At 34.2% G+C, this 11,864-nt stretch overlaps 1 protein-coding gene and 1 pseudogene across 1 annotated transcript; one reads left to right on the top strand and one right to left on the bottom strand.

The window, feature by feature from the left end:
• The first annotated feature begins 3,077 nt into the window (after positions 1 to 3,077).
• LOC108466751 (endoglucanase 25-like) lies at positions 3,078 to 5,507 on the top strand (annotated as a pseudogene).
• Positions 5,508 to 5,829: 322 nt separating this feature from the next.
• On the bottom strand, positions 5,830 to 11,054 carry LOC108467119 (uncharacterized). Its single transcript, XM_017767638.2, has 3 exons — positions 10,810 to 11,054; positions 9,849 to 10,007; positions 5,830 to 9,755 (listed from the first exon to the last, which is right to left on the bottom strand). Exon 3 carries the CDS (start codon positions 9,673 to 9,675, stop codon positions 6,196 to 6,198), a length of 3,480 nt encoding a protein of 1,159 aa, XP_017623127.1. The 5' UTR covers positions 9,676 to 9,755; positions 9,849 to 10,007; positions 10,810 to 11,054; the 3' UTR covers positions 5,830 to 6,195.
• Between the last annotated feature and the right edge of the window lie 810 nt (positions 11,055 to 11,864).

Below are 11,864 nucleotides of genomic sequence, written 5' to 3'. Positions count from 1 at the left end.
AGGCCTCATTTTTTTGTCCAAACTATTTTTCGGGCCTATATTTTTATCCGGACCTCCCATTTTTTGGGCAGGCTTTCAGGCTAGGCCGGGTGGCCCAACCCATGATCAGGTCTAGTAACTACAAGGAAGAACTTAAAAAATATTTGAAGAAGATCCTTTGAATATCAAATGTTTGACGCAATGGAATTATAATCTTTTATCGAATTATATGAATATATTAAATATTTAATTTTATTTTAAAATTATTTATGTTAGTATTTTACATCTTTTACTTTTTAATGCTTTTTCCAATTTCTATTTTAATTTACCATGTTTCATTTATTTCCATATTACAAACAAAATTCGTAAATTCTTTTTCATAAGGCAAATTTATTTTTACAATATTTAAAACTATACTTTTACCAATAAAATTATTTAAAATTTAATTTCTAAAATTAAAATTATAAGATAACTCAAATTCGCTACATTTGTTCTCATTTTTTACAATTATACAACATGTATAATGGTTTGGCATTGTAGTAAAAACATTCCGTACATTCATTTTTAATATATCCAAGTTACTGCTTTATATGATTTAAAACTTTTATTCCTAAAGTCTTCAAAAAACAAAAACTCTATTCCTTAAAAAGTTAAAATTCTTTTTAAAATTTAAATTTGTTTGTTTAAGAATAATTTAATTTTTTAAGAAAAATTTAAATTTTACTTTTTAAGAATACCAATAAAAAATTTTATTTTTATCATGTAAAATTATTTTTAATTCAAATTTATACAACATCTATCTTCCTTCGTTATATTTTTATAATACTATTTACTCGCAACATTAATTAAATTAGATACTTATTGTCAATAAATAGATACGATATCTTTAACTTCAAATAGTGTTTATTTCTTTCAAATATAGGCCAAATGTATTTACAAAAATAAATGTTATTTGTGTATATAATTAATCATTTAATCTTTACATAAAATTATAATGTACTCACTTATTATTAAAATTTATAGTTACACATTATTTACACGGTAAAAAAATTATACAATTAAAATTTATTTACAAATTATTTTATTTTACGCTTCTATATAATTACACATATATTTTTTTTACAAAACTACACATATAATTAATTGAAGGCTTAAAGGTGAAAAAAGTCAAACTTTTAAAAAATAATAATTAAGCTCCTACTTTTTTACTTTACACTCATTTGGGTAGTTCAACTTTCAAAATATATTAAAAAAGTCTTCAAATCTTTTCAAAGAAAAACAATTAAGCCCCTTTTTTTTTCACTCAATTGGGTACTTGAACTTTTAAAATGTATCAAAAGACCTCAAACATTTTCAAAAATAGTAATTAAGCCCTGTTTTTATTTAAAATTGTAAAATTATAAAATATATAGAAATATAAAAATTATAAAATTCTATAAAGTAGTAAGAAAATTATACAAAATATAAAGAAATGTAAATTTCATAAAAAAACTATAAAATTATCGTACTAAAAGAAACATTTTATAATTTTTCTATAACTTTTATTGATTTTTATTTTTTATCATTTTTCGCCACATGTCACATTGTATTGTGACACGTGATGACTTTAATTGGAAAGAAAACTAGAGTCGTTAAATTTTTTATGATTTTTATAAAATTTTTCAATTTTTTATTTTTAAAAATTTTATAAAAAATTCTAAATTTTAATAAATTTTAATTTTTATATTTTTATTAAAATTTAATAATTTTTCTAAAATTTTTATTTTTTCTAATTTTAATAAGAGCATGGGCTTAATTGCTTATTTGAAAAATTTGAGGGACTTTTTATGCATTTTGAAAGTTCAAATACCTAAGTGAGTAAAAATAAAAGTAGAGGCTTAATTTTTTTTTTTAAATTTTAGGACCTTTAATGCATTTTGAAAGTTAAATTGCTTAATTGAGTGAAAAAAAATTTAATTACTTTTTTAAAAAATTGAAGACTTTTATTCCTTAAACCTAAAATTAAATGCTTATAATTCTATACATTATACTAACTAATATGCTTTAGTCGTACATGTGTTTTTCTCATTCTCAAAAAAATTCTCCGTTACTTCAGTTTTAAAAATCGAATCTAAATAATATGCTTTAAAATACTTTCAAATTTCTAAATATTTCTTTAACTAATTCATATGTAATTTTGCATACCTACTTGTATCACACACATATATATATATATATATATATATAAAGATTTTGAATCATTAATTATATGTTTACATATTATAACAATTTTATGATTCAAATTTTCTTTCTGTATAAATTATAGGAGTTAATATTTAGTATACGTATTTTTTTTATTCTACAAGTAGTTTTAAAAATTATTATGTATCTCTCTTTTCTAAATCAACCCTAATTTGTGAAATTTAAAAATACCGTAATAATGTAACAAATGTTATTCAAAATTATATTTGAAATATTACAAATATATTATCTTTAAAAATTAAAACATACAGCACACACGGGTAAAAAACTAATTTATTATATATAAACATATTTTAACTGATTTTCTATTCTTTTATGATTTCAGCACAATAACTACGTATAAATTCAAACAGATCACAAAACTTATTTTAAATTCACCTGTATCCAATGTCATCTTTCTCTTCAATCTCATCAGAATGGATCCTTAAGTTTGATATTGGAGTAATAACCATGATGGAATATTCACCATATCTATAAAGCAAAAATGATCTTCCATGAAAACAGAAAGATGCAAGAAAGTGCTAGTGATCTCAACAATATTATTTGAACTCAGCAATCCGCAATCCGCAATTCTTATTTTTGTATTTATTTGGATTTTCACAGCTGTGTGGTACACATATCAGGAATACATGAAGTTGAAGGAAAAGTTAAGATGTTATGAGAATAGGCAGCCGGCAGAGGCTTGTCCATAGGCTTGTCCATATCTCTGGGTTCACTGTTAAACTAAATGCCATGTATATAAGCTGAAACCTTGCATCGGAAATGCCGTTAAAACACATAAATCTCTCAATCAATTAACTTTTCCATTTATTATTTTCTTTCTCCTTTTCCCTGCAAACTAGCTTTCTTCATCAACCATGGCAGGCTCAAGTAACTTAGCACCTGTAAGCTCTATTCATACAAGCTCAGAGACAGGAAGGCTTCTTACTTCAGAAACCAAATGCAACTCCAAAGAAATTGATTTGGATGTTTCCCTCCCTTCGCCCTACTCTAAATCTTATCTTTTTGAGCTTGTAATCGCTGATAAAACACATTACAGACGGTTTCTTTATATTTCGTTGACTCTAGCTTTTGTTGTCCTAGCACTTGGTCTGGTGCTGCATTTTCTGCCTGAAAACAATCGTCACCATGGGCATTCCAAGAATCTCACTCTTGCACTTAACCAAGCTATAGCATTCTTTGATGCACAAAAGTGTAAGAATTTTCACTCTTGCACTTAACCAAGCTATAACATTCTTTGATGCACAAAAGTGTAAGAATTTTCCTTTGTGAATTTGTTGTATATTAATATTCACTGACGTCCATGGAAACTTACCACACTTTTTTTTCTGCAGCTGGGAGTTATCCAAGTAACAGTCCCATAAGTTTCCGAGGAAGTTCGGGTTTGCAGGATGGGAATTCAAGCAATATCCATGCTGATCTTGTTGGTGGATTTTATGATTCTGGCAACAACATCAAATTCACCTTCCCTGCAGCTTATACCATCACCCTGTTGAGTTGGTCGGTGGTTGAATACCATCAAAAATATGCAGATATTGGTGAGCTAGAGCATATAAAAGATGTCATCAAATGGGGCAGTGACTACTTGCTCAAGGTCTTTGTTCCTCCAACTGCAAAATCTGATCCTAGCTTATTGTATTCACAGGCAAGCCTTGTATCAATTATGTGCCTCAAAGTGGCAAAATGGGATATCAGTGACATACTGACATTTGAGATTGTTTGTTGACGTGCCTTTAGGTTGGAAGTGCAGGTAATGACACTAAAAATCCGGTCCCTAACGATATAAATTGTTGGCAAAGGCCTGAAGACATGAGGTACAAGAGGCCTGTTTCAGTTTGTAATGAGACAGCTTCTGATTTAGCAGGGGAAATTGTTGCAGCACTATCAGCAGCTTCAATAGTATTCAAACAAGAGAATGAATATTCACAAAGATTGCTTAAAAAAGCAGAGCAGATATATGAGATAACTGCAAAAGAAGACCGGATTCACAGAGCCATAACTTACACCACCATTGATGCTTGTGGAGGTGAAGCAAGAAAGTTTTACGGATCATCCGGGTACAAAGATGAGTTGGTCTGGGCAGCAACTTGGTTGTTCTTTGCTACAGGGAACCATACTTTTCTTGATTATGCCACCACAAACTTTGCTGCAGCAGCTGATGATGAAACAACCACTGACAAAGGGATCTTCTATTGGAATAACAAGCTTGCCGCCAATGCGGTAAGCTTAGTGAATATGTTTCATGTGGTTTTTATAATGTTCAATTCCTACATTTGGTGCAGACATAGAGTTAAAAAAATTTCCTGTTGTATTTGCTTTTGTAGGTTTTGTTTACTAGACTTCGTTTCTTTCGTGATCTTGGATTTCCCTATGAAAACATACTGGCATTATCCACCAATATGATTGATCAGCTCATGTGTTCATATCTTTCAAAGCAAAACTTCAATAGAACACCTGGTAAAGCATTTTCAGTGGATTACCATTTCATGTATGTTTTTTTAAAGCAAATGGATTGATACGGAGGAGAACAAATGAACCTCATAAGATAATCTCATACTTTCAACATAGGATTCAAGTCTCATTCCTGGAATTAGGCACATAACATGGATCTATGCTTTCTAAAGCCACTTCATCACTATGATTTTCTGTCGGTGGATTGATCCTTTTAAGCCCTGGTACTGGCGGACCACTCCAGTTTGCAGCGACGGCATCTTTCTTGAGTAAATTATATAACGATTACCTTACACTTTTTCGAAGATCTAGTTGGAATTGCACCAATGATGGGTTTTCTTTGGAAATGTTACAAAGCTTCTCTACTTCTCAGGTAAGCCTATAATCTGTCCATAAGTCTGCAAGTCTTTAAAACAGCAGTTTTTATTGTTTCCTCGTTTATACAGATTAATTACATTCTAGGAGATAATCCGAGAAAGATGAGCTACATGGTTGGCTTCGGAGATCATTATCCAACACATGTTCACCATCGGACTGCATCGATTCCATGGGATGGTCAATATCACTCTTGTGCTGAAGGTGATAGATGGCTACACTCTCAAGATCAAAATCCGAATGTACTTTTGGGAGCAATGGTAGCTGGACCAGATCAATTTGATGATTTCTCTGATGAAAGGGAGAAGACATGGTTCACAGAACCGAGCATAGCAGGCAATGCTGGTCTAGTTGCAGCACTCATTGCACATCATGACCCTCCTCGATCTTCTGCTTCTAATGGCCCTAATTTAGGCCTGGACATTATGGGAATCTTTGAAAAAGTTCATTTGAATTCTTAAATTCATTAAAATTGTACCTTGAAAACAGTTGAGCATTCTCCATTGTAATTACTAATGGATAAATGCACGAGATGGTATTTGGGCTTTTTCGCAAGAGAAAAGCTTTGGCTCTACATCTCCACTTTTGCAGGTGCCAACAATGTCATTTATGGTATGAACCCCATTTGTATACTAAAATTTTCAACGCAAGAATGAGGTAAAAGACAAGGCAAACAGCACATTCTTTGAAACTCCTAATTTCTGATGAATTTTCAACATTTTAGATTATGGAGCCTAGATAACTCAAAAATAGTCATGAAAAAGCAGTAAAAACAGCACCAAATTCCAACTAAAGACCATTAAAAATGCCAAATAGAATAAAAACAGATCCCTCTCATATCAGAAAAACAGTTGCATATGCAAATAACATGAAAAACCAGTTCATTTTACCCAAATAGAAAGCTTCAAGATAAGCCCTGATGCAGATCATATAAAAATTCAATTCATCATCACTGCAAGTTGGCAACTAAAACTTAAATACTTGAATTAGTTCACTCTCCAAAAGACCTGAACATCATTTTTGGCCAGAACAAAATGATTGACGGTTAAGGCCACGCATCATTTCCAAAGGGGGAGTTTCCTGTCAGTTCATTCCATTTTCTCATACGGAGCATACTCTGGGTTACACTGCGACGAGGAAATATCAGATTCAGTCTAGACAAATAATACCAGGAAAGGCCAAGGGATCGAGCTCCCAATATCCTCTCCAGCGACTATCATCTCCAGTGTGCTGGAAAGCAGGTATCTGATGAGAAAATCTAGCAAATTCAGTCTCAGGAATTTCAACAACACTAGCTGTAGATCTTTGACTTCTTGGAGCCCTATAAAGTGATTTAGGTTTATTTAAACATGACAGAACCATAACTTTTTTGCTCTTCTCATTATCTTCCAACACTTCCACAATGTCACATTCACCCTTGCCAGATTCTGAATCTGTGGTGTTCCAGCTCTTATGAATTGCCCAAACCTCCCCCTTTCTAGGGTAAATTTTGTATCTGTTCTTCCCACTGGGCTCAGCTTTTAATTGATGAGAGACATCATTACAGGAGACAACCTTGGTTTGACCAGATTTAACTTTAAATATCCCACAACAAAGAGGAAGTTTCAAGTCTTTGGGTCTTGAGCACACCGACAGCATTGCCACATGCAATCTAAAATCAGGGGTAGATTCGATCTTCTTAACTTGAGCATAGTCCTTCGGCATTCCATCCCTACTATATAATGCCCATATTTGATCAACCTCAAATTTGTCCTCAGATTTCTCCCTTTTGAACTCATGGCGCTCTAAATTTGAAGTTTTGCGAGCTGGAGACAACAGTGTAGAGACACTGGAGCTTTTAGTAACATCAACTGCACTACCATCCCTCTCATGGAAATGCATGTTACCGATAGGTGGACTTAAGGAATCCCTTCCTTTTGTAGTACCAAAACTGCCACGCATTTCATATTTATTGGAAACTGAATGGTTCTTGCCATCTTCCTGGGTGTCATGTTGACTTGCATTTACTTGACTGCCTTTTCTCCTCAAATATCTCGGGGAACTCTGAGGTTTTAAGCAATCTGTATTGAGATCACTTTTCTCACACTTTTTTGGGGTGCTCATATTCTCAACAGCATCACCTGAAATAGAACTTCCTTTAAGCTGGCTCAAGTTGCAATCAGGTATAACTTCGACACTATCATCCTCGTTCTTATAATGAACTGCATCAACTTGACCATGATCCTTAAGTGTACGACTTGATCCTCTCATAGGCTTTCTGAATGCAGAGGCTTCTTTTTCAACGTCACTCTTCTGAATACTTACAGGAGTGAGAATCCTCTCTGAATCTATTGTAGCTTTTGCTTGATTATGAGGACGATCAGGGCTAGAACAATTTTCTGCATTATCTAGGTTGTGATCATCCAGCTTCATATCAGCAGAATCAACTAACTCAAAAAGGTAGCTAGGAAGACAAGCAGGATCCAACTCAAAAGATCCCACAGGAATACCCTCTCTTTCCTTGCCACTCATTCTGAATGAGGGAACTTGATGCGAAAACCTATATAGCTCCCGTGATGAGACCTGAAATGAGATAACCCCATCACGTTCAATTTGTTGGAAAATACTGACAAATCCTTTCACTTTACCCAAATGCGCAACCCCAATGCCAAGTTCCTCGTCAAAATCAGTTAGAACCTCGACAAAATAATACCGGTATGGTGGTTTATGCTTTTCTGGCTCTGAAACCCATTTAATATCCCAGTCTTTGAAGAGAGCCCAAGTTTCCCCTTTTTGAGGATAGACAAAGAAAAAGCATTTACCAAAACATTTTATAGGGTCAATTCGATGAGAGAACATTAGACGATCTATGCATACTTCTGAAGACCCATAGCAGTACTTGCCACAAGAAACAGGTAGATCCAGATCCACCCAGTTCTGCTCATTTGCCTCCTCTGGGTCAGGCTCTAGCCAAGTAATTCGTAGCTTGAAGCCAGGATCAAACACCTTCTTCACCCGTGCATAAAATCTGGGCATGCCATCCAATGTATCGTATATAGCCCATACTTGATTAACAGCAAAACAGTTCTCTGCCTTGTGCTTCTCAAAATCACTGAACTCTGGATCAGGGTATTCAAGGACCTGAGGAGATGGATTCACTTCTCTACTTGACTCAAAACCACTATCAAACTGGTGCACCATATTATTGCTATCAAGTACAACAGTTTCCTCTTCCTTCCCCTTCGACTCTCCAGCTTTTCTTTTCTTGTTGGAGACAGTGTGTTCAGAAGGGGCACTTGCTTTCTGTTTGACTTCTTTCTTACATACATCTGCAGGGGCAGTACAGCCACCAGAATTTTCCTTTTTCATTACCTCATTATTCACCTTTTCTGCATTAGCATTGGGTGCTGCCGTTACCTTAGATTTTTTATAGGGGCTTTCAAGGTCATCATCATCATCTGCCAACTTCTCCTCATAAGAAACAGGTTGTTTTTGCCTTGAAGATCTCCTAGAAGGATGGCCTCCATTCACATTTGAATTCACCCCAGCATTATTACTGCAATCTTCCTGACTGACCACATTTTCAACTTTAATCCCACTTGCAGTCTCACAACTTTCATCAGACTCCACTACTGATTTCCTTGTTCTCTTCTTGGCATTTTTTGAAGTTCCTGATTTCTTGGGCTTTGGCAAATTAGGCTTAGGCATTTCAATACCTCTCTTTCTGTCCCTCGCATTTGAAAACTCATCTGCTTTCTGAGCTGTAAAGCCCTCCTTAGTCTGCTGCACTCTAACACCTACTTTCTCTTGTTTCTTAGAATCACCAGCCTGAGAGCTTCCTGCCTTTGGACTAGGAGCAGACCCTGCAAATTTATGCGGAAAGTGGACACCAAAAGGCTTGCCGCTATTGTGTTGCGAAGATGCTTTACAAGGACCCTCATTTCGAACCTCTTTCAGATTGGAGAAGTGGCTCCAAGAGTATCCTTGAGGACCCAAGTCATGAGCAATGAAGGAAGATCGACATGAAAGACAATGTAAAATTCTGTTCACAAAATCTTTGTTACACAGGAATTTGAAACCACAAGCACTGCAGAGAGTCCAAAATGTTAGATGGTGTGCCTGCTGAAAGGAATTCGAAGCTGTGAACTTTGAAGAACCATTTCTGTAATTGCTTGCAAACTCAGACTGACTATTGACAGAGGAGGCCCTACTTGTTGGGTGAGAAGTTGGCTTTGGTACAGTTTTTGCTGAGACTCTGCACTTCAAATCATATTGAGAACGTGATGTTTGGTCTGTAAGTACCCTGTTTGCTTCCCCAATCAACTTAAAAGCAGCCTCAGCACCATGAAATTTATTCTTGTCCGGATGAAGCAATAATGCGAGTTTTCTGAACTGCTTCTTTATTAAACTCTCATCAGCTGACTGTTCAATCTGAAGAATCCCATACCAATCCTTTTCTGACCCATATAGGTTGTGTTTTGCACAATAATGAACATTACATACAGCTAACAATTGTGTTATGTTCTCAAGCTCAGGGAACAATTTCTGGGCCTTCAATGCAAACTTCTTTGCACCCTCAATATCGCCATTTTGCATCTTCTGTTCAGCAATTCCCTTAGCTCTGATGGCCTCCTCTTTGTTACACTCCATGGTTGACAGAATTTCAAGATTAAACACTCAGATCTCTTATCCTATTTATCAGTTGTTCACTATCATCCAAAATCTTCAACCTGCACCAATTCAACCAAACAACTTTAATCAAATATGTCCAACAACACTCCAACTAAATCCTAAAGTCAAAACAACTCACGCCAAAGACCTACCATTATAGCAACAATCACCGAAAGATCTTCTTGACCCAGCAGTCAGCACAGCCAATTTTAAACGAGAAGCAAGAACCACCCACCATCAAACAGTTCCTAGCGGCCAAACTCAAGTAAAACCCCAATGTTTGCAGAAGCTAATAATTCAAAGTTTAAAGCCTGCAACATAATTCAAAAGATCAAAAGTTAAGCCATTACTAAATAAATTTATTAGGATTACAGTGTCAAGGCATCTAAACCTGTCAACCAAAATATAATGGCTGAAATCATAGAAATTTAATAATAACATAACAAGGGATCGCATTTCTTGGTAAAAAATTGACACAAAATCATTGCAACCAACCAAATTAACAAGAAACCAAGTTAAAATTCCAAGAGGTTTGAACCCAAAAATACCAAAGCAAAGCACACACGTAACAGGTATAATTCTTAGTAGTTGAATAAAAGATGCAAATGAAGAGCAAAATCTATTCTGGCCTTAACATGCAGTCATCCATTGTCACCAAAAAAAGGAATAAAACAAAACAAAATAGCAGCTAGCAGATTTGATTTATCCTCAGCAACTAGAATACAATATTAAACAGGCACCCTACTTCTTGTCCACTTTCCCATTTTCTCAAGAACCAAACAAGCCCTCATACTACACAGAAACCATAAAATCCAAACTGAATCAACCCAAAAGCAGATACCAAAAAAAAAATACCATAAACACACGGACACACAAGAACCATTTATGATTTAATCATTGAATAAACAATATATACTATATAACTAGAAAACCATATGACAAAGAAATGAAGTAAACCCAGACTGGAAAATGGAAGGTTTGGAGAAAAAAAATTTAAGTGATACCCACAAAAAGAAAATGCAAGATTCTTCGAAAATCATTAAAGAAAAAAAAATCAGAATCAGATATTAGAAACGACAACAGAAACCCCCCCCCAAAAAAAAACAGACTTACAATTGAAAAGGAATAGAAAATGTGAGGCAAATTCTTCAAGTACTTGGAGCAGACTGTAGAACTAGTGGCTGTTTAGAGTGAGAGGGAAAAAAAAAAGAAAAAGAGGGAAAACATTTTTGCATTAGGAGAGAAAGTTGATGAGAAAAGAAGACCCTTGAATTTCTTTCGGGAGAGACTGCTCCTAAAATAAAATTTCTTCTTTTATTTTTGGCACTTTGTTTTTACGAAATACTGTGTTAAGCAATATTTTAAAAATTAGATAGGAGGTGGAACATAACAATAACAACGGGTAAATTATTAAAATAATTATTTTTATTTGTCTCAAGTTATATTTTGTTCGTTTATGTTTGAAATATTACATTTTGTTTTGTTACATTTTGGTCATTGAGCTGTTAATTATTATTAATGATGTACCGTTAAGCTGACGTGGCTCGTTAAATCATTATTTCAAAAAAAATTAAGTTAAATTATACAATTTGTGCCTATATTTTTTTTGTTTTAAGTAATTTAATTTTTTTCTTTTATTTTTTTAATTTTCCTTTTTTTCTTTATTTTCCATTCTCACTTGTTTCTTTCTTTGTTTTCCTCCCTTCTCCGTTTCTTTTAACGTAGTATATTTTTCATTTCTTTTAACATAACCTTTTTATGTTTTTGAAACAAGAAAAGGTGAAACTAATTACAAACCCTTATCATCCAATGTCGTTTTGACAGACTAATTTGAATCTCTCAATGACCTAGTCCACAAGCTCGCCTCACTCGAAGACCTCGCCAGTCATGACTTATAGCGGTCCACCCTCAACAAAGTTTCTCGAATCCATTCCCTTAACCTCCTAACCAACTCCCATGACCACCTTATATATCTTACCTACAACATTCTCGCCTTCACGAAACTAGTTATTTCACGGAGTCTTCAAATGAGCTCGACACTCTCAATGACTACAATGACCACCATATGAAACTTACCCTCAACTTTACCCAAACCAATTTAGTTCCATGCTCCTTTTCTCTCTCCAGCTCATCGATGCTCGGCTGCCAATCAAGTTTGCTTGGGAATA

The sequence above is a fragment of the Gossypium arboreum genome, chromosome 2, assembly GCF_025698485.1.
Source record: "Gossypium arboreum isolate Shixiya-1 chromosome 2, ASM2569848v2, whole genome shotgun sequence".
Lineage (NCBI taxonomy): Eukaryota > Viridiplantae > Streptophyta > Magnoliopsida > Malvales > Malvaceae > Gossypium > Gossypium arboreum.
Note: the sequence above shows the minus strand (reverse complement) of the source record. Positions and strands in the feature narration are given on the sequence as shown.

Coding starts and splice junctions, on each gene's coding strand:
- LOC108467119 (XM_017767638.2), bottom strand. CDS start 9,675: ATGGAGTGTAACAAAGAGGAGGCCATCAGAGCTAAGGGAATTGCTGAA.